Source organism: Tamandua tetradactyla, chromosome 5, assembly GCF_023851605.1.
Source record: "Tamandua tetradactyla isolate mTamTet1 chromosome 5, mTamTet1.pri, whole genome shotgun sequence".
NCBI lineage: Eukaryota > Metazoa > Chordata > Mammalia > Pilosa > Myrmecophagidae > Tamandua > Tamandua tetradactyla.
This window is the reverse complement of record NC_135331.1, coordinates 139,964,278-139,988,514: the sequence shown is the minus strand read 5'-3', so window position 1 is coordinate 139,988,514 and position 24,237 is coordinate 139,964,278. Positions and strand designations below refer to the sequence as shown.

The following is a 24,237-nucleotide window of genomic DNA, read 5'->3' as shown; positions in this document are numbered from 1 at the left end:
GTCTACTACATTCATACTTGACCTGTATAAGCAGAAGAGTTCTAGACATGCAAACAAAAGTCTACTGAATGACAAAAACAGAGTCATGGTCCCTTAATTCCCAAACTTGAGACAGTTTACAGATACAGAGCTGCCTGAATGACAGGAAGGCTGAGTTCCCTTAGGGAAGAACCCTGTTACATTGTCAAAATTTATAATGTGACTCTTCCTTCCAGCCTTTCCCAAAGAAACCTATGGCCTTTTATCATGGTAACTACACATTGAGGAAAATGAAATGATTTGAGACTTCAGGGATTATTAGACACTGACTCAGAGTGACATTATTTCCAGGAGACCCAAAACATCACTGTGGTCCATTAGTCAGAAGAGTGGCTTATGGATATCAGGTGATCAATGGAGTTTTGGCTCAGATCCATCTCAGACTGGGTCCAGAGTGTCACTGGGCCCATTTTGTGGTTATTTCCCCAGCTAGAGAATACATAATTTAAATAGACATATTCAGCAACTGGCTGAATCCCCCACTATTTCCCTGACTTATGGAGTGAGCACTATTATGGTAGGAAAGGCCAAGTGAAAGCCACCAGAACAGTCTCTACCTAACAAGATAATAAATCAAAATCAATTCCAGATTTCTGGAAGGATTGCAGAGATTAATATCACCATCAAGGACTTGAAGGATGCAGGGATGATAATTACAACCATATCCCTGCTCAACTCTCCTAACTGGCCTGTGTAGAAAACAGATGGACCTTGGATCATGTTGATGTTATCCAACAACAAATGGATAACAGAGGATTACTGTGAACTTAACCGGGTGATGATTCCAATTGCAGCTACTGTTCATGATGTGGTATTGTTGCTTGAGCAAATCAACACATCCCTTGGGAGCTGGTATGCAGCTACTGATCTGGCAAATACTTTTTTCTCAGTTGCTGTTAATAAGATTACCAGAAATAATCTGCTTTTAGTTGGCAAGGCCAGCAATATACCTTCACTGTCCTACCTCAGGGTTATATCAACTCTCCAGTTCCATGTCACAATCTAGTTCACAGGGACCCTGATCATCTCTCCCTTCTACAAGATATCACAGTGGTCTATTACACTGATATCATATTGATTGGACCTAGCGAGCCACAAGTAGCAACTACTACAGACTTACTGGCAAGGCATTTGCATGACAGAGGATGGGAGATAAATCCAACAAAAATACAGGGGACTTACACGTTAGTGAAATTTCTAGGTGTCCAGTGGTATGGGGCACGTTATCCTTCTAAGTTAAAGGCTTCTGGCCTGTTTCTGGGAGTTAGCTGAGACCAGATGCTTAACCATGGGCCACCAAGTTATCAGAACTGAAATGCCTATAATGAATTGGATGTTGTCTGACCCATAAAGCCATAAAGTTGGCCATGCACAGCAGCACTCCATCATAAAGTGGAAGTGGTATATACAAAAAAAGGCCTCAAGCAGGCCTAAAGGCAAAAGAAAGTTACAAGAGGAAGTGGTCAAAATGCCCATGGCCCACACTCATGTCAGATTACCTTCTCTTTCCCAGCCTATAGCTATGGTTTGTTGGGAAATTCCTATGATGCTTAGGTACCTGCTGTCAACTTGGCTAGGTGATGATACTCAATTGTCTGGCCAGGCAAGCACTGGCCTAACCTTTGCTGCAATGATATTTTGTGGCTGGCTGATAAACCGGAAGGCTGGTTTATTAAATCATCATTCAGCTGACTGTAGCTGTGGCTGATTACATCAACAATCAATTAAGAGCGCACCCCCCTTTACAAAAGATAATTCAATCAGTTGAATACTTTTAAGGAAGAACAGGGTCATTCACTCCTTCTTCAGCCAGTGAGCCTCTCTTGTGGAATTCGTCAAGACCCTTCATCAGGACTACCAGCTTCACAGCCTGCCCTATGGATTTTGGACTCTTCCATTCCCACAGTTGCATGAGACACTGTATTGGTCTGAAAGGATTTACGTACCCTAGAAAAGCCACGTTTTAATCCTAATCAATCTTGTGGGAGCAACTATTTCTTCTAATCCCTATTCAGCAAAATAGGCTGGAAACTTGATTAAGTTATCTCTACTGAGATATGACTCAATCAATTGTTGGTATTAAACTCGATTAGATGGAGACGTGCCTCCACCCATTCCAGGAGGGTCTTGATTACTTTACAGAATCCTTTAAAAGAGGAAGCAGTTTGGAAAAGGTTTGAGATTCTGAGAGAGCAGAGAATGATGACAGAACGAGACAGCCATGAGAACTACTAGAAACCATGCAGCCAGAGACCTTTGGAGATGAAGAAGGAATATGTCACTGGGGGAGCTTCATGAAACAAGAAACCTGGAGATAAAGCTAGTGGACACCCCAGTGTTTACCATCTGCTTTTCAAGTTGAGAGAGAAACCCTGAACATCATCAGCCTTCTGGAACCAAGGTATCTTTCCCTGGATGCCTCAGATTGGACATTTCTATAGCCTTGCTTTAATTTGAACATTAACACAGCCTTAGAACTATAAATGTGCAATTTATTAAATTCCCCTAGTTTGCAGCTAGTAAACTAGTTTGCAGCTAGCAAACTAGAGCAGATACCTTCATAAATTTCATATTTATAGATATCTCCTGTTGGTTCTGTTTCTCTAGAGAATCCTGACTAATACAGTTTCTTACAATCAAGTTGACTAAGGAAGAGAAAACTTGGACCTGATTTACAGATGATTCTGCAAGATATATAGGTACCAACCAAAAGTGTACAGCTGCTGCACTACAGGCACTTTCTGGGACACCTCTCAAGGACAGTAGTAAAGGTAAATCCTCCCAGTGTGTGGATCTCTGAGCACTGCACCTGGTTGTTGATTTTTCTTGAAGCAAGAAAAAATAGGAATTGCATTTGTATACCGATTCGTGTGCTGTCACCAACAGTTTGGCTGGATGGTCAAGGATTTAGAAGAAACATAATTTGAAAATAGCTGACAAAGAGGTTTGGGGAAGAGGTGTCAGCTAGACTTTCTGAGTAGGCAAAAAACCAAAGATGTTTGCATCCCACATGAATGCTCATAAGAGAGTGACTTCAGCAGAGGAAGATTTTAATAATCAAGTGGATAAGGTCACCCATTCTGTGGATACCAGTTGGCCTCTTTTCCCAGCCACTGTCACTGTCCAATGGGCTCATGATCAAAGTGGCCGTGGTAATAGGGGAAGAGGTTATATATGGGCTCAGCAATATGAATTTCTACTCAGTAAGGTCGACTTGGCTACAACCACTGTTGGGTGCCCAATCTGCCAGCAGCAGAGACCATCACTCAGTTTTCGACATAGCACCATTCTCCGAGGTGATCAGCTTGCTACCTGGTGGCAGGTTGATTACATTAGACCACTTCCATTATAGAAGGGGAAGCATTTTGTTCTAACTGGACTGGATACATATGTCTGAATATGGGTTTGCCTGCCCTGCATGCAAAGCTTCTGCCAAAACCATCATGAACTTAAAGAATGCCTCATCTGCCATCATGATGTTTCACACAGCATTGCCTCTGATCACAGTACCTCTTCACAGCAAATGAAGTGTGGGAACTGACACACACCCATGGAGTTCATTGGTCTTACCATGTTCTCTTTCATTCTGAAGTAGCTGGGTTGATAAGATGGTGGAATAGTCTTTTGATGACCAATCATGGTGCCCACTAGGTGGCAATACCTTGTAGGGCTTGTGCAGTGTTCTCCTGCAAGCTGTATATGATCGGCTCTATGTTGTTGCTTCTTCCATAGCCAGTATTCATAGACTATGGTTATTGTCCTTGCAACCATAAGGTCTTAGTTCCAAAAGGAAGAGTGCTTCCACCAGGAAACACGACTCCACTGAGCTGGAATTAAAGATTGCCATCTGTCCATTTTGGGCTCTTCATATCTCTGAATCAACAAGCTAAGAAGGAATTACTATACTGTCCAAAGTGAGTAATTCTGAATATCAAGGGTAGTAGGACAGCAACTACACAATGGAAGCAAAGAAGAGTTTTCCTGGAATACAGGAGATGCCTAGGGCATCTCTTAGTATTAGTATGTTCTGTGATTAAAGTCAGTGGAAACCTACAAACCCAATCCAGGAAGGACTATCAATGGCTGAGAAACTCCAGGAATAAAGGTTTGGAACACCCTACCAGACAAAGACCAGGACCAGCTGAGGAGCTTGCTGAGGATTAAAAAAAAACAGGAAACAGGTAGTGAAAGAAGGTAGCTATAAACATGAGCTATGACTATGTGAACAGTTACAGAAATGAGGACTATAACGGTCCTGAATATTTCGTCCTTGTTTTATGCTATTTGTGTGTGTATGTCTGTGTGTACATACACACACACAGACACACACAAAAGCAAATATCTTTGGCTTCTTCTGTATCTTATCCCCTTATGATATAACTTGTATTAGCTAAATGTCATAGTATTCAAGTTATAGGATATCAATTTTAAGAGTGATTACCCAGGGACTTGCACCCTATTCTGGGAAGAGTTGGTGTGTTTCCTGTGTAATGTAGGACAGCTGAGTATTGTTAGATGAAAATATAACTTACTGCTCTTATTTAGAGATTAAGTATGGTTCAAGGGGATGTGTATGGCTGCCAAATCAACAACAGGGTAGACTGTGATGGTTAAGTTCACCTGTCAAAGGTTTTGGTGTCCAGTTGCTTATTCAAGCAAGCATTCGTCTGATTGTTACTGTGAAGGCATTTTATGCACTTAAACTATCAATAAGTTAATGGCATCTATGGTTGATTACATCTACAATCAACTGAGGAGACTGCCTGCAACACTGTGAGAAGTCTCATCTAATCATTTGAAGCTTTAAAAGAGAAGTGATAATATCATCAGTAAGAAGAGAGAGTTTCTTTCTCTATTTCAGCCTGTCACTTCTGGGGAATTCATCAAGGACTTTCATCAGAGCTCCCAGCTTGTAGCTGCCCTATGGCATTTGGACCTGTATGTCCCCACAGCCGGGTAAGATAAAAATATCATAATATTTACACTTAACTCCTGGCAATTCTGTTTCCCTAGAGAACCCTGATAATAAACTGTTCCTCAAAAATGTGGGAGAAATTTAAAAAGTCCCAGATAAATAAAAGTTTAGGAAGTTCATTATGAGTAGGTCTGCCCTACAAGAAATGTTTAAGGGAGTCCTTCAGGTTAAAATGAAAAAACACTATAAAGATAACTTAAATATGGGCAAATATAAAAGTCATTATCATTGTATTTTTGGTTTGTAAATCCATTTTTAAATTCCTCCATGATTTAAAATCAAATGCATAAATATGATTATAAATCTATTTTATTTGGCACACAATGCATAAAGATATAATTTGTGACAATATAAAGGATAGAGGTAGAGTTGTATAGGATGTTAAATGTAATCCCCATGATAAGCACAAAGAAAATATCTAAAATATTATACACAAAAGGAAATGAGAAGGGAACCAAAATGGTTCACCATTAAAAAAAAAAAAACAACTACATACAAATGAGGACAGTAGCAGAAGAGATGGTGGTCAAAAAAAGGTATACACAGAAAATAAACAGAAAAACTGCAGTCCTTGCCTTTTCAGAAATTACTTTAAACATAAATGGATTAACTCTCTAAACAAAAGGCAGAAACTAGAAGAATGGATTTAAAAACATGATATCTAAAAAAGACCCACTTTTGATCCATAGGGTTGAAAGTGAAGGGATGGGAGAAAATTTCGATACAAATAATAACCAAAAGAAGGCTGGGGTGGCTATATGAGACAAAATTGGCTTTAAGTCAAAATTGTTACAAGTGACAAAAAAAGACACTATTAATGATAAAAGGGTCAATTCATTAAGAAGAAAAAATATTATAAACATATATGCTCCTAAAAACAGAGTCTCAAAATATATGAGGCAAATGCTGGCAAAATTGAAGGGAGAAATAAGCTGTTGTACAGTAATATTTGGAGACTTCAATAGAACAATATCAGTAATGGATAGAACATCTAGACAAAAGATCAGTAAGGAGACAAGGGATTTAAACAACACTATAAACCAATAACCTAACAGACATAGAACAGCAGAATACATTCTTTTCAAGTGTACATGGATCATTCTACAGGACAACCATATAGGAGGCCACAAAATACATCTCAACAAATTTAAAAATATTAAATTATATGAAGTTATCTTTTCTGATCACAATGGAATGAAACTAGAAATCAATAATGGAAGGAAAACTGAAAAATTCACAAAATGTACAAATCAAAAAAACACGCTCTAATCAAGGATCAAAGAAGAATCACTGTAGAAATCAGAAAATAATTAAAGGTGAATGTAAATAAAAATATAGCATATGAAAACTTTTGGGATGCAGTAAAGGCAGAACTCACAAGGAAACTTATCACCATTAAATGCCTACATTAAAAAAGTAGAAAGATTTCAAATGAATAAATAACCCAACTTTATTCCTTAAGGAACTAGAAAAAGTAGAGAAAAATAAACCTAAATCTAGTAGAAGGAAGGTAAAAATAGAGAGGAGATAAATGAAATAGAAAATCAAAAAACCGGAAGTTGGTTAGTTGAAAAGATCAACAAACATTTAGCTAGAAAATAAGAGAAGAAGCAAACAACTAAAATCAGAAATGAAAGAAGGACTTTACTACTAACCTTATAGAAATAAAAAGGATTGTAAGAGATTATGAACAATTGTACACCAACCAATTAGTAGCCTAGATGAAATGAACAAATTCCGAGGAACCCATAAATTACCTGAACTGACTCAAGAAACCTCCCACCAAAGAAAAATTCAAGAACAGATATTTTCACTGTTAAACGCTACTAAAACATTTAAAGTGGAATAAACACCAATCCTCAAACTCTTCCAGAAAAAGAAAAGGGGGGAAAACGCTTCTTAATTCATTCTTGAGGCCAGCAATACCCTGATACCAAAGCCAAATAAAGATGTCATGAAAAAAGAAAATTACAGAACAATATCACTTATGAAAATAGAAGCAAAAACCCTCAATCAAATACAGCACACTGTATCAAACAGCATATTGAAAGGATTATACCCTATGACTAAGTGAGATTTGTCCCGGGAATGTAAAGGTGGTCAATATAAGAAAATCAATCAATGTAATATACCACATTAACTTCTTTCCATATTCTTGTACCCTGAATGACTAGCCTTTTAAAAATATAATGTACTATATTGCCATTTCAGTTTAAAATACAGCTATAGTTTTCACTGCATACTTTCTTTTTTTCACGAAAAATAATGTCTTTTTTAAAAACTATAACATTTTAATCAATTTAGACAACAAGTCGTTATTTAAATCCGTAGACAAACTTTTTTTTTTTTTTTTGACCCACGCAGCCTCATTGCAACTAATGGAAATCAAACATTGGCATGTACTCACCAAATGAAAAAACAAAAGTACCAAGTGGTTAAACACATACCTTCATTCTAGTGGTTGTTTTGTTCTGTCTTCTTTCATTCCACACAAATGCAATGGCAGCCATAAAGTGAACACCATGATTCATTGAAATTGGCCCCAATAATTCAAGGATCTGCTGTCTCAAGTTCTAAAACAGTTTAAGTAAATGACAAATGAATTTTTAAAAAAAAGGTATGAAAACACTAATAACTAGATTGTACTTCTAGTTTTTATTGAAATATATAGTACTTGTTTTACTGTCCACTTAATAGTAAGTAGAGGAACTTTGAATACTAATAAGAGATATAACCACAGCCATTTTAATTTTAAAAGGGAAAAAAAACCCTATAAAAGACAACTACCAATAAGGGAAATGTACAAGTCTATATTCACTGTGGTGAGAATAGAAAAACCAACAGATGGTGTTCAGATCTAGGAAGTTAGGTCTAGAAGACTAGGTAATCGAGACATGCTAATTTGAGAACTTGACATAATACATTTTTAGACATTTCCATCATTTTCCTCAGAATATAAAGTAGAAAATTTGGAAGACACCAAAGAGCATAGGAAAGGAAAATGAAAAAAAAAAACCAACCATTAATGCCATCATTCTAAAATAATCACTATTAACACAGAAATATATTAGTATTTCTATTACACTATTAATATTTCTATTACAGTATTAACTTTTTTCTTTAATGAAAAAAAAATTTTTTTACATAACTGAGGAGTGATATTTGTTTAATTATATAACATTTCTGATTCACTAAACTTTCAAGCACTTTCCTATCCACCAAGAGTTCTTCAATACCATGATTATTGCTGGCTACATAATTATCACTGAAAGGATCATTTATTTAATGATTTTTTAATTTATTGTTTGCTCTCTTTGCTGTTAAATAATGCTATGGTGAACACTTCATATATATATCTTTGCATAATGTGGATTACCTAAGAATTCACTGTTAAAGTACATGACTATGTCAAAGACTATGAAACTGTTAAAGCTCCCTATACATATTGCTAAATTACTTTCCAGAATGGATTTTCATGTTAAAATGTCAGCTTAAAGTATCCTAAAAAAAAGAACAAAGTATGGACTCATGTTACATATATCAAATGAACCTCAAAAACATTATGTCTCATGAAAGAAGCTACACACAAAAGACTATATATTGAATGATTCCATTTATATGAAATGTCCAGAAAGAGCAAATCTGTATATAGAGAAAAATAGATTACTGGTTGATTAAGGCTAGGGATGAGATAGGGAATGACTGTAAATGGGTGATGGACATGTTCTAAAACTGGATTGTGGTGACAGATTCACAACTCTGTAAGTGTACTGAAAACACTGAACTATATACTTAAAATTCACTAAAATTGGTAAATTCTGTGGTGTGTCAACCATATTTCAATAAAACTACTGAAATTAATTGATTAATCAATTAATTAATTGATATTTAATATACACAGAATGCCATAAATACTACTCAAATTATTCACAAATTCTGAATATAATCTTTGGGAAAGCTCTTGAATAGACTTTTGAGCTTTACAGATTAAATGTAAGTTTTTTAACCTTTGTGGCTCCAAGATTAATAGTGGTAACAGATGCAGCTGCAGCAACAGTCATCTTTTCCGAAGAATCAGCCTGATGGAGGATGCTCCAAAGCAGCGTCACAGAGGACATGATCATATGAAGGATTGAGAGGATTCCACTACGTGCTTCAAACAAATGTTTCTGGTCTACGTTGACCAAAAGCTATTAACGTGAAGAGGAAACAAGGATCACTTACTGAGGTGTGCAAATGGGGACTTATTAAGATCTCATAGTCTTTATAAAGGAGTCAAATATCTGCACAGTCTTACTTGGTGATACTGTGTAGTTGGATCCAATAAACAGTAATGGATAATGGCTGTGATGCCTTCCAAAAGGGTAAGAATCATATCTGGTGGAATAATTGATGCCATCCATAGAGGCCTGAAATACAATGTATTCATTTGAACAAAAGTTCCATGATAACAAAGTTCTTTTTTTTTCACTGATAAACATCCAGGATGTGCCTGGCACATAGTAGGTGCTCAACAAATATTAGAAAAATAAAGAACTAAAAGAATAAACCAGGAGTGTTTATTTCCTTATGTATAAAATAAGGGAACTGGACAGAAAATACTAAGATTCTTTTTAGTTAAAGAATTCCACACAATCTGGACAAAAAGAGCCAGTAAATTTTTAGCAAATGAGAAATGGTAGGTACATAGATATTAAATGATGCAGGAAGTTTTCTCATTTTTTATATATGTAGTAGCTGAGGTTATGCTGGAGAAAAACCAGACACCAGTCTCCTAAACATTTAGCTATTTTTTCAAAGACTAATTCTGAACATGGTCTGGGAATACAGATAGAATTCACCATCAAATAATGAAAATCCAAAATTAGAAATAAAATGAGAAAATAATTTGTAAATTCGAATTTCAGCCTGAAGTTAATTTGTTCTTAGACAATACACCAGAGATAAAGCCATGGAAATCTTTGTTGAGCTTTCTATTGCTTCTGCCAACTCAGTCAAGAGGAGCATCAATTAATTTCAACCCTTTGGAGAAAAAGGCCTGTTTAAATATTCCTACCCTTTTTACTTTTTGATTTTTATATTGGTACTCTACCTCAAGCAGAATTTTCTTTTTTGTGAAAATGACATATTGGCCACCAATTTGAAACCATTAATAGTTTAATCAAAATGTGACCAGAAGTTTAAGCAGTCATACATATGAAAAATGTCAGTTACAGTAAAGATTAAAATCATCCCTTACCTACTATCAGATAATCCTGTTTCGTATTTGTATTGCTGAATGAGATTATCCATATTTCTGCAAAGCTGTAATGTCACAGAAACAACCACTCTCTGTAGAACTTTCCCCATGTAAGGCAGAGTAGATGTAATTAAACCAATCCATTGTGGATGCATTTTACAAGCACAGTGTTGATGTAAAGCTCGTATCACTGCACAGAGGAACATGCCTTGACACGTAATTGGTTGAGCATGCAAATACTGAAGAGAAGTCATGGGCTGATGAGGACTGATGTGTTCCAGGTCAGATACAACAAAATCAAAACCTGCTTCATTGTCTTCAGGGATAGTCATTACCCGATGTTCTAGAACAATCAGCCTCTGAAGCACTTTAAGAAGTTGTGACTGGAGAGTGCTGCCACTGTCAAATTCATCCTCTGAGAAATTGATAAGGCTGTCCTCTGAGAAACCTTCTTCCACAGCGACCATGTTCTTACCTGCTATTTTTTCACTATGCCATTTCTGTGCACTAAAGATAGATGACAGCAAACAGTGAAGAATCACTTTCTGAACTTTGCACTTAGATAACATATCAGAGATAAAACTAGGGAAACCCTTTGCTGAGCTTTCTATTACTTTTGCCAACTCAGTAAAGAGAAGTGTCAAAATTTCTATGCTCATCATCTGCATGTTTCGATTGCCTATTAAATCTTGTGCAGTGACCTTGACATGAGTTGGGTAGTGACTACGCACGTAATATAAGCAGAGGGAAATAAGAATTTCTATGTACATAGAACTCCGGAAATTATGATTAGAGTCCACTGGAATGTGACTGTAAAAGTCTTTGCCCATAACAGAAATTCGGTGTCTGGCCAATAGATTCTGAAGGAGAGACAACTGAGGGGTATATGCATTATTTACACTAGTGGTTGAAATAGCATTTACAAAAGCAATAGGATTAGTTTTCAAGATGGCTTTGATGGCAGAGAAAGCATACAGAGTCCTTGATGAATCATACAATTGAAGATACAAAAGCATATGCTGATTGAGAGGATGGATGTTGAAAGTGGGAGATTTCCGTGATCCAGGAGAACCCATGTCACTCTCAATTTCAGAAATTTCTCCCTCTCCACAGCTATACCAATTCTCCAAATCCAGACCATCGCTAAAGAAAACATTGGTTTGTTTGAGTTTTTCATTTGATGTTTTTTTCTTGTCATCATCCTTCTTTCTGGCAAGTTTTACTTTGGGTTTTGCTCCTGGCTGTTTACTTGACTCCTTAACAATTGTTTCTTTCTCTGAGATTTTTTCGGATAATTTTTCCTTGAAGCTGAATTGAATACTACTGTGACTCCTCTGTCTAGATTTGGTTTCTGCAGGAGTAACAGAAGGGTCATGGAGAGTCTGTGTGGCTCCGGAAATACAAGGTGAAGAGCTATTTCTGGAGATTCCATTTGGCCTGCACTCACTACCTTCCTCTGCAGACAAAGACAAAAACAGAGAATTTTCATCACTCAGCAAACCACTCTGACTCTGCTGAGTGCCCTGATCTTCATCTTTAATCACCTCTCCACTCAGATCTAAATCACTGCATGTTGAGGTCATAGGTTCAATTTCTATTTGAGATGTAATTGATGCAGATTCTGCTTTGAGGCCACTCACGACTTTACATATGAGGTCAAACACCACCTGCTGAACAACATCATCCGGGGAGCTTGCCTTTGGCATTTGAGAATCCTCTTGGACATTCATGTTTTCAGAATCAACTTCATAACTCAAATTGTCCCCAGCAGAGGACTGCGAACATCCAGAGTCAGAACTCTGAAGTATTTCCATTTGTTGGTCTGGAAGATCAAAATCAGTTACAACCATTGGAATTGTCTCACTGCTGGTACTTAGAAGGGAAATTCTGTCACTTAATGGATTAACAGTAAGACTGAAGTTTTCTACTTCATCCACGGTAAGCAGTTTTTCACCATCCCCTTTTGATGTAATGAGTTGCACTTGGTTTACTGGCATATGTGGAAAATCATAGAGGGAAAAATAAAAAATAATTATTTAAATAATTGAAATATAGAAATGTAGAAACAAGATTATTAAACATTAGTCTTATTTACTTCGATTTTCCTAGTAAAATTACTTATTAATTTATTATTAGACATTTGACATCAGAGAATTAGATAGATGGCTATTAACTGGAATAGTTCAATAGTCTATTTTTATAAAATTAGAAATTAAAAACAATTCAACAGGAAAAGATCTATTACTCAATTTAACTGAACAGAACATCAGAGTCAACATTAAAGAAGTATAAAAGCTTGCCTCTTTTCCCCCAAAATAAGATATTCTTTTTACTGCAGTTCGAAATTTTAGTGTTCTTTTATCCCTCCCTTTGACTTATGCATTTCTAAGACTTTAAATAAAGGTTAGCACATAGTCAATGCATAAATACATAAACCCCTTGATTTTTTTTTTGTATGGTCAGGCACTGGGAATCGGAACTGGGTCTCCAGCATCACAGGTGAGAATTCTGCCACTGAGCCACCATCGCACCACACAAACTTCTTGATTTTTAATAAAATTCAACAAATATTTGTGGCATACCTAGTATATGCAAGGTCCTAAACCAGAAGATAATGAAAGATGAGGGAAGGAAAAGCCATCACTAAACTTCTTTAAGAATTTTAAAATTAGCCAGGGACCCCAAGTACATCTGTCCATTTCTATGCTTTTTGGGAGCAACTACTATGCTTATACATTCTTTCAGAAAAGAAATAAGGCTTTAGTGCCTTGCCATATGAGTAGTATAAGTAAATGCTATGGAATTCAGAGAAAGCACTGTGACACTACAGGTATGATCTGAGATTGATCTCAGATAGAGGTAAGAATTCAGCTGACAGATAAAAACTGCAGCAAGAGAAGCTAACACAAACAAGCTCTGGCAATTAAACAGGACAGAGCATATCCTTAGAAGATTCAGTGGAAGCAGTGAAAAGGAAGCTAGATAGAACAACCAAAGCTCTGTAGAAAAACATTAAAGATGGAGTAGGAGCATAAAAATTTAGTTCCAGCTTCACTACTTACCAAGCCGTGGGACTTAAGCCACAGCATTCTGAATATCAGCTCCCTCTTCGATAAAATGACCTTTTAATTACTGACCTCAGAAGGTTATTTGCCAAGATATATAACGTGACATGTGCGAGTCTTGTCCTTAAACTAATAAATGAATCCAATACAAAGGACTATTATTGCTATATTATACAAGGCATCACTTGATAGTTTGTAAAGTACAAACAATAGTAATAATAGTGAATATTTATCAAACATGACATGAAAGTCACTATACTAAGAGTATTATAAACATGACTGCACGCTGAACATCTAATGTTTATCATAAAACCCTAAGAGGTATTTCTTTTTTACAGATGAGGAAAAAGACCACGAAATATAAACTGAGCATCAGAGGCTTATTATAAATTCCCAGTAAAGTATCTACAGAGCCTTGCAGGATCAGGATTGCTAAAGAAGCTCTAAAGGTATTTTCATCAAAATTGAAGAATGCCTTTGACCAGAGCTGATAGATAACAGACATTCTTCTTCTGATAAAATAAACTGATAAGAAAGTTCCAAGTTCTCTAAGATGGTCTTTGATGAAGTATTCTGACATGGACCATATAGGCCTGGCTAGTTCAATGAAGAGGGGAAAAAATAAGCCCATGAGGAAAACCTCACATTCAGTTTCTCCTGTCAACCACTGTTGTGGTCACCTTTCACTCATTTTCATAACCTAATTCCAAAGAAAACTATTTCCATGTGACATTCACCATTGCCGCAGGCATAATTTTGCACAAGATGCTTGCCACTCTCTTCTCCTGGAAAACAGGGAGTCTTATTCCAATAACGCTCTGCTTGTACACGTTGCACTGAAACCCTCTGAGTTTTTGGATGAAGCAGGAGCAATAGCAATGGTTCCAAAACTCTTGCGATATCATGTCTTTGGAGGACTTGGTTTAGCCAAGCTTGTCCCACAGAGCTGGTAGAACCATCTAGACTGCTAAGGCTGTCTAACATGATGAACAGTGACCTACAATAAAGAACAATTATTAAGACAAGAACAAAACAACTACTTTATTTTTAAGAATCTAATTTTCTAAAATCAACACAAATTGTGTTCATTGTTTTGAATTAGCTATTTTAAAGTAATTATAGTTCAGAATAATTTTCACAAGCATTTTTGTAATCTCAATCCCTACAGTCTGAGTAAATACAAAAGAAAGGAGAAAACAGTTTTTTTACTTTTCCTACATACTTGTGTTTTTGAAATTTCACAAGTATGCATTACTTTTATAATATAAACATTAAAAAACAGGGAAAAAACACAGTTAATAAATTTTGTTTTAGCAACATATTCCTATTCATATCACCAAATACCGAACCCCCTGCAAGTTAACACTACATACCAGTCCATGAACCTCTGCTTCCATTCTTTCCATGGGATAAAGCTATATGCTTAAATTCAGGGAAATGTATGGGAGAGTGATTTTGAGTTGAAAATTCACGATTCAAATCTGGACTATTCCATTTTACTTCTTATGTGGCCTTAAGTAAATTACTTAACTTCTCTGGGCCTCCACTGCCTCACTAGCAAAATGAGGAAAGGTGATTGATTGCAGGGTGGCTGTCAAATTAGACTTCGAAATGGCAGTTGAAAAACACCAGCTGAAATAATGTCCAGCAGAGCAGACAGCTTGATCCTGCCATTTAAGGATAGTTAGGTTTGTGTCCACCTCTGTGAAAAGTGGTGTGAATCTACCTAAAGAGGGTAGTCTTAGAAGTTACTGCAAATCTGGTATTTGGGATATGAATAAACTAAGTAAAATCACTCTAAGCAACTACAGGTCCTTTGAATCCATGGAAGGGTTTGTTAGTGATATGCTCAGACATGGATATTAAACTCAGTTCAGGAAGAAGATTGAGAATAATTGCTTGGGAAAATTTTATACAATCCACTATCTATTTGCAATTGTAACTGAATTTGAATATAAATTCAGGAAGGCTGCATCCTTGGCACTTAGAATAAGTGCCTGGCACATAGTTGGGACTCAAAAAATAGTTAGCTGTCCAATGAAGGGTAAGGGGCCCTGGATGCTCCAGGACTGGAAGGAATGGATAAAAGATGATGCCATATATTTTAATATAGCTTAGATTTATAAAAATAATTACTAAATTATAAAATTTGTAAATTACTGTTTCCTAATCCCACCAAACTATCAGGACTCAAGAAAAGAAACAACATTAATTATCTAACTATAAAGTCTGAGTATCAAATGTAAAGTAAATCAATAACTAACCTGTCGAAGGAACGTGAAAAAGACGAAGACTTATTTATATGGAGGTCCCTTGTTAGATGCCAAAGAACTGCAAACTTTGCATGTGCTTCCATCCTTATTTTCTGAGGAGGAATATGGGAGATTAAATTATTCTTCTCTGAAAATATTAAGTGATTTTAGCAAAATCAAAGTATCAATTTAAGGAAGGGCATTACATTCACAGTACTCAAATACATACTGCAATCAACTTGATATTTTTATGAAAACAGAAATGTAAAAAATACTTAAATATACACAGAAATATTAAACCTGAAGGATCATCTCACCCTACCAGATAAATAATTATAATATAGTTTAGACTTCCGGTATATACTGGATTATTGTATAACAGGAGATCAAAGGAAGAAATGCATAGATCGTGATCTCTTAAGTCTAGGAAGTCTTTTCCTCCTCATTTTAATATAAGTATTTAGTTGTCAAAATTGATTTCATTGTACTATATAATTTATTTTTGCTCCTAGAATAATACATTAATTCCAAAGGAATTTATCATCTATAAAGCTGCATTGTTCCTCTAGATTTTAAATACTTAAAAAATTATTTAACAAGAAAAATATTAAACTAAAAATTAAATATTTGGGGGATTATCTGGAAAAACCTGAAGCATTAATAATGAGTAACACAATCTAAAAAAATTATTTAGAAAAGCAAACACCTGGCATTAGATAAGGAACCCAGAGTAATATAAATCTAATAAAAATTTTGACATCAGAATTTTTATAGGCCTCCTTTAGCATTTGTGGAATCCTTTAAGTAAAGGCCCCAAGAAATCAGGAATTCCACCTGTCTAAATTGCTAATGATAGGTCAGAAGAGTGCTTACATTTTCCATGGGTTTAAAAAATGCTTTTCTTATATGAAGTATGTTTGTACATCAACTGATGCAAACACATAGAAGGAAAAGTAAAGAAATAAAATGTACTTTAATTCTTTCCATGGGTTCATTACATCTTTGTTCAAAACTCAAGAAATATTTCTTTAACAATGGAATGTTACTTAAGTAAAAATATTTATGTAACATCTTAGATTTATACTTAATGCAAAACACATACATTGTTAAATTAAAATACAGGGCTTTATTTAAAATTTTATTTCTGAACAATTTTGAAAAAATGTATTGAAGAAGGAATAGATTTTAACATTTTTTCTTAGAATATAAACTTTTCACACCTCCTGTCATTTACCTCAACCCATCCTCAAATGCTTCATTTACTTAACAGCATGCTTTTTAAATTTATTATTAAATTAAATTAGTTTATTATTTTTAATTAATTAAAAAAATTAACAACAAACAAAACAGTAAGATATTCCATTCTACATAATCAGTAATTCTTAACATCATCACATAGTTGCACATTCATCATTTCTTAGAACATTTGCATCGATTTAGAAAAAGAAAATACAACAGAAAAATAAAACAATAACAGAATAAAAAAGATTATACATACCATACCCCTTACCCCTCGCTTTCATTTGCCACTAGCATTTCAAACTAAATTTATTTTTACATTTGTTCCCCCTATTATTTATTTTTATTCCATATGTTCTACTCTTCTGTTGATATGGTAGATAAAAGAAGTATCAGACACAAGGTTTTCACATTCACAGAGTCACAATTGTGAAAACTATATCATTGTTCAATCATCATCAAGAAACATGGCTACTGGAACACAGCTCTACATTTTCAGGCAGTTCCTTCCAGCCTCTCCACTACATCTTGAACAACAAGGTGATATCTACTTAATGCGTAAGAATAACCTCCAGGATAACCTCTCGACTCTGTTTGGAATCTCTCAGCCATTGACACTTAGTCTCATTTCACTCTTCCTCCTTTTGGTCGAGAAGGTTCTCTCAATCCCTTGATATTAATTCTCAGCTCATTCTAGGGTTTTTCTCAATCCCTTGATGCTGAGTCTCAGCTCATTCCAGGATCTCTGTCCCATGTTTCCAGGAAGGTCCACACCCCTGGGAGTCATGTCCCACGCAGAGAGGGGGGCTTTTTTTAATTTTTAAAAATATTTTTATTGACACCTTTGCACCCATAGTCCACACATGGTATACAATTAATAGCGCATAATATCATCACATAGTTGTGTATTCATCACTATGATCATTTTTTAGAACATTTGTATCACTCCAGAAAAATAAATAAAAAGGAAAAGGAAAAACTCATATATACTTTACCCCTTACGCCTTCCTCTCATTGACCACTAGTATTTCCATCTATCCAAATTATTTTACCCCTTATCTCCCCATTATTTGTTTATTTCTTATCCATATTTTTTTACTCATCTGTCCATACCCTGGATAAAAGGAGCATCAGACAGAAACTTTTCACAATAACACAATGCCCTTTTGAAGACAACTCATTCAAACTCACTAGTATTTGGATTTTAAAAATAAATCCACTTTCAAAAGCTGTTCAGTAAATACTAGTGGTCAATGAGAGGGAGGGATAAGGGGTATGGGATGCATGAGTTTTTTCTTTTTTCTTGTTATTCTTTTTTCTAGAGGGATGCAATCATTCTAAAAATGGTCATGGTGATGAATACACAACTTGATATTGTGAGCCACTGACTATATACTATGTTTGGACTACAGGTGTGTGAAGATTTCTCAATAAAATACTTTTTTAAAAAAGCTTTTCAGTAAAATCTTCAATTTATATTTTAGAGAGGGACAACAAGATCATAGACTTCATTAAATTATCCTGAAGAGAGCAATCAGGATGATTACCCAGATGCTCTCTCAGATCCACTTATAGCTCAGCTATTTATGTATTACTATATACATTCAAAATCCTCGCTTTGGATATCTGTTATCCAAACAGATATAATCTGAATATAATATAATCTGTCATATTGGTACTCTACAGTTTATAAAAGTAATTTTATATGCATTATTTCATTTCACATTTATTAACTAATGGATCTACTAGAGTCATAGCTAAGGCACTGATTCCACTTTAAATGATCCAGGAATTTGGACCAGTAATAGCTTTAATCACCACTGCCCATAACTGGTGGCCTAAACTGAAATAAACCCAGCATTTGATCTTGGGACACTTAATTTTTCATATTACTGATGCATTTGTAAAAAACTTTTCTATGGAAAGAATAGAACAGATTTATTTTAAAGAGATAGGATCAACTTACTCTGAACTGTATTTCTATATTTCCTCTCATTTATACAAATGCTGTAATAATTTTCCTACTAAGGTTCCTTAATTTACTTTTGGTACAATGAGACACAGATTATGAACGGAAGACTTTACCTTATCTTTTTGGGTTAACTGCTGACTTATAACATCCTCACAGATGCTAGAAGAAGGAACCAAATTATGTAATTGATAAAATAGTTCCACGCTCTTCTGGTGGTGCTGAGGTGTCCCATCTCCCAGCTGGTCCCACAATGTTAAAGCTACATGCTACAGAAAGAGATGTATAGGTGACAGTGTTACAGTAAACACAAACAAAAATTTATTTAATAAATCTTTCATACTAGTTACAAACTTGCAAACGTGGAAGGTGTCTAATACTTAACATGCCACTGTGATGAGATTTAAAAGTGTGGTCTTCCATCTGCCTACATTCTGCTTGTCCAGGCTCTTTAGAAGCGTTTATGAAAGTCATTTAACGGTATTTATTTTAAATATCAGACTTGTAAGTGCTTTCTTAGGGCCCAGATAAGACCCCATTTCATTATATTAGGGAGGTTTAATAAAATGGTATCTGGATACATTATTCTTAAGAGGATACAAATCTTACATTGAACCCAATTTAATACTTCCAGTTACACATTTCAGAATGAAATAAGTCCATAGACCAAATACTAAAAATACTTAAGACTTTCATAAAACTGGTCATATGCACTGAAGAACTATATCTGTTAATATAGCACATGATGAGTTATGATAGCATTGACAAAAAAATGCAGCAATCTTCAAGGTTCGCCATGATGTTATAGAAACCAATTGTAATGCATCAGGAAGAAATATTTGGAAGGGCACTGCAACATGGACTTAGATTTTTAAAAAATCTTTTTAACGTGTAAAGAATCTATTTGCTTAAGATGTAATAAAATCTGAATATATTTATGATTTCTCTATGTAGATACCATCAGTACCATTGTGATACAAATCAAAGACTGTATATATTTTTTTGAATGGCATCATCACCACAGATGATAACCAGACAATCTGGGATAATCAGAAAAACTTTTCCTGGGGGGTTTGGATAGCTGGGGTTTTATCTATAAAAAAGCAAGTGTTACAACCACTTCACTGGAAGTGAGTTCCATTGCACAAATGAGTTTTCCTCTTCTTTAGCTAAAATTATTTCCTCCATGGCTTCGTTACTCTTATACTTACCTTTCTTACTTATATTACCCTCATCTTTTATCCCTCACAAAATTGGGGACAAGATGGGCAAAGCATTATATAACAAACGTGGCATCTTTTTCAGTTTGGTGTAATGTTAAGAGGTGTTTAAGTCTGATTATCATCTTTAAAATCAATGTTACACTAACAAGGTCAAGCATCATACTGGCAGTGACTATCTTAGTCATATATGTATTTCTAGGTATTTACCTTGAAAAATTCTGTCTTCTCAGCTATATATCTCAGATTCCCTTGAGTGAGGGGAGGTCTAATAACTACAGCTACTCTTCCCTGGTTTGGACTCAAGGGTTGTGCAGGCTCTACACTGTTGATATTTTCTCCAGTGACCATGGCCACAGACTGCGTCAATCCCACCAGGTCCATGACTAGTGAAATAGCAACACTCTGAACACTGAAATCACTGGCTTGTCTACAGGCATTCATCAGAGTCTGGAGCCATAGAGGAGGTTGCACCTGTTCACAGTCTGAAACAAAAGATGGAAGCAAACAAGGTAAATTGTACTAAACATTTCACAATACTCTAACTTCTAAGCTGATTAAAAAAAAAAAAAGCAATTATTTTTAATGCCTTTAGGCTATAATTTATTAACAAAGCCAGTTTCTTATCAAATCTAAAGCTTTAAGAAAATAAAGCAGCAACAAGAATTTCTTTTTTTTGGACTAAACACTTTTCTTATGTAATCTATTTTCACATCCTGCAAAACAATATATTAATCAACAAACATTTTTGGATGTCTATCCAATTCTGTACTAGCGTATCTCTGTAAGAGGTAGGCATTTTGCTCTCAAGACAGAAAAATGCTGAAGATAGAGAAGACAGGGAAAGAAAAGGGCTCCTTTCAGCCCAGGCAGGCAGGAAATGCAGTGAGAATGGTTTATCAGCTAGATTTTCTCTGTTTTTTCTTAATCTCATGCAAACTACTGCTAATGGCTTAGTTTACATTTTTTTCTAGTTTTTCAAATCTTTGTATGTTAATTTAACAAATATTATACATATTGTATTTCCCACTCAACATAACAAAGATTCTCCCTAATTCTACTGTATACCTCATTTTTAATATTTCTTTGGACATACTAAATATTTCTTGTGTTTAAATTCGTTGAGCCTTTTAGTTCTTTAATGGGCAATGTGTTCAAAGAGCATACCTCAAGAGCATGCTTATAACAATAATGCCTCTTTTCAGTGAGCTCTTTCCTCTCTGGTTTTGGGCTGTGTTTAAAACTTCACATGGCAGCTGTTTGAGGTCCTATTTATTGCCTTGGTCTGTGTGACCCATTAAATTAAACTTTTTTTTTTTTTTTAGCCAATTTTCAACATCAATTTTTATTTCTTATCTCTATTAACCCTTGGTAGGTTATAACCTTTAAGTCAATCAAATAAAATAATGTCAGTAAACTTAAAGGACAAAATTTACATATTTTTATTAGTCATATATAATAATGCCTTAATATTTCTAGTGGTCATGTGACAAAACTTTAGCATTATAGGTAAAAGTTTGACTTTAGATAGCTTTAATAATATAATTATTTTATCATACAAATATGGGCCAAAATCTCTTTTTTTACTTTTTATTTGGATGCTTAATTTTTCTAATGCAGTTTCATTAGATATATTCACACACTATACAGGCCATCTGAAGTATATAATCACTGGCTCATTGTCTCACCACATAGATGCACATACACTCCCATGTTCAATTTTAGAATATACTCATTACTCCAGAGAAGAAACAAAAATAAAAAAGGAAATCCAAATCTTCCCATACCTTTTATTCCCCCTCTAGTATAGACCCATAGTATTGGAATAGTACATTTGTTACTGTTGATGAAAGAGTATTAACATATTACTTTAACTACAGTCCATAGTTCGCAATAGTTCAACCTTATTTTTTGATAAGAAAGTATGTGTATGTATATAAAAATGTTAAATAAACATGACACTAGCCATAATAAAGGAAGCCAGTGGATATAAATATTATTCAACTTTTCTCAACGGAAAGAGGTTAGTTTCCTTGATTCAACTCACTTGCAGGCAAGCTGTTAAAGACATCAAAATCATAAAATCTTCCAACATATCAATTTACCCATAAGTACATTACTTTAAAAATGAAGTAATATATTACTTTAAAAATATATTACTTTAAAAATTTCTCCATATTAAAATAACATACTTTAAAATTTTAACTTGCTTAAAAAATCCCAGTTTCAAAATCCAAATTCTTAAAAACAGTAGCATGTCATAGAAAATATTTAAATATATATAAAAGAGTAAAAAACCTTACCAATCTCTGATTTTTCTGAACTTAACTCTGATGTATGGTTCCCCTCAGCGATGTAAACTGGAAAACTTGAGCACTCCAGGAAGAGTTGACAAGCAGCAAGGAAGGCTGAAAGGTACTCTCTGGAAGTTTTGTGCTTACTTATGTTTCGGTCTTTCACATCTCCATGTGAATCCCTGTCCCATTTTGAATTCTCTCCTAGCTCTCTACTGAGATCCCATTGAAGCTCTGTAGCCAAAGGCTGAGACAAAGTCTTACTCTGAATGATATAGAGGTTGATAAGTCTGGTTATAAATTGTTGGACATACTCCAAGCAACACTGCATTGCAGTCTTCTGGGCTGTCTTCCCACTTCGGTTTGCTGTCCCCTGAGTGACTATGGTAGGGGGCTGGATGATGGTTTCTTCAGATTCCACAGTGGATGCTGTTTCTGTCTCTGAAGATGTGCTACCAATTGGGATGGCTGCTACCCCCTGCCCTTCACTCAGTTCTCGGTCAATGTCATCAGTTCGGTCTGCTTGATATCGTATAAACTCAGTGAATCCACTTTCTGATGATCGACTACTTGGTGGATTTTCTCCATCTTCAAACACTTCAGTAGTATTCTCAAGAGAAACTGATGATACCTGGTAGAGGTTTAAAAAAAAACAAAAGGCTGAATACCTAAAGGCATATACCTAGGAATTAGAAATTAGAAATTGTCCCCTTTAAAAAGACGTCAAAAAAAAAAGTCAGACTTAGATTAGACTCTTCACAATTTAATCTACATATTCTACTGAATTTCTAAAACAGCTTCTATACTGATTCAGACATTTATGATTTTAAATAGAAATACCGATAGGATTCTAATGAATATATTTCTATCAATTTATTCCCAAGTATTTATTACTCACTACACGCACAGCATGAGGTTAAGTTCTTAAGGGCAAAAAAATTTATATATACAAATCCTTAGGATTCATTCTCTTGTTTCAAACAATTATTCAAACTGCTTGGTGAACTCATTTTCTTAATGTCTAAATAATGCAAGGAATGAAACTCGTAAGGTTAAAATGAAAATTTAAAAGGTAGAAATAAAATCCAATATGTCATATGTTCAGGAGCATATTATTGTGAAATTTTCGTTTGAAAAGTGTAAAATTATTCTATTTCATTGAAAAGTTACTTAACTAATATTGCGTGCCAGACACTGCAATAGGTAATAAGAATAAAATGAACTGTTCATAATCTAGAAAGGAAGATCTGAGATAATTAATTGCAACATAATCAAACAAATGAACCAGCTACTGGAGTAGAGCTGGAATGGATTAACAGTTTTCTCTCTATAATGATAAAATGAGCATAATCATCAGGCATTTTTTTTTTGGTTTAATTTAAATAAATAAAGTTGTAAATATCATAAATTCCTTGGGTGATTGTGCCAGAGCATAACTTGAATGTTTAATTGAAAAGTATGTACTAAATGATTTGCAGCCCCAAAGCTGGGTCTCACCCAATATACCTTCCTTCAGTGAATGACAACCAACATTCCTCAAGCCAGGAAGACAAATCTAGGAGTCATTCTTGGTAACTTCTCCACTTTTCTTCCTCTTCTTCCCTTTCCCTACATCCACTGCAGTATAGTTGAGGACCCTGAGTCAACTAAGATTCTGCAACTTATTAGCTACGTGATGCTTGGGAAGTTATTTAACCTCTCCATTTAAGTTTCCTAATCTATACCATTAATAGGACTATAATACCTACATCTTACAGTTGCTAATGAGGATTAAGTATACAGCAAATAAAAAGTGCCTAGCACTTAAAACTAGCAAACAATAAATGTTAGTGATCATTTATTATTCCCTTACCAATCCATTACTAAGTCCTAATGATATTTCCTTCTAACTGTATCACTAATCCATCCATTTCTCTCTTCTTGCATTCCCCCATCTTGTTAGTAT

General features: G+C 34.9%; 1 protein-coding gene across 6 annotated transcripts in view; it reads right to left on the bottom strand.

The window, feature by feature from the left end:
- The window catches only part of DOP1A (DOP1 leucine zipper like protein A), a 186,579-nt gene that overhangs the window by 45,745 nt on the left and 116,597 nt on the right, over positions 1 to 24,237 (bottom strand). For all 6 annotated transcript variants that reach the window (XM_077162334.1, XM_077162336.1, XM_077162338.1 and 3 more), the window contains 9 exons: positions 22,302 to 22,923; positions 20,209 to 20,483; positions 18,895 to 19,047; positions 15,583 to 15,683; positions 14,056 to 14,315; positions 10,254 to 12,243; positions 9,312 to 9,423; positions 9,022 to 9,204; positions 7,462 to 7,587 (listed from right to left, as the gene is read on the bottom strand). In XM_077162334.1, the coding sequence (XP_077018449.1) occupies positions 7,462 to 7,587; positions 9,022 to 9,204; positions 9,312 to 9,423; positions 10,254 to 12,243; positions 14,056 to 14,315; positions 15,583 to 15,683; positions 18,895 to 19,047; positions 20,209 to 20,483; positions 22,302 to 22,923 (3,822 nt within the window). The remainder of the gene's footprint in view (positions 1 to 7,461; positions 7,588 to 9,021; positions 9,205 to 9,311; positions 9,424 to 10,253; positions 12,244 to 14,055; positions 14,316 to 15,582; positions 15,684 to 18,894; positions 19,048 to 20,208; positions 20,484 to 22,301; positions 22,924 to 24,237) is intronic.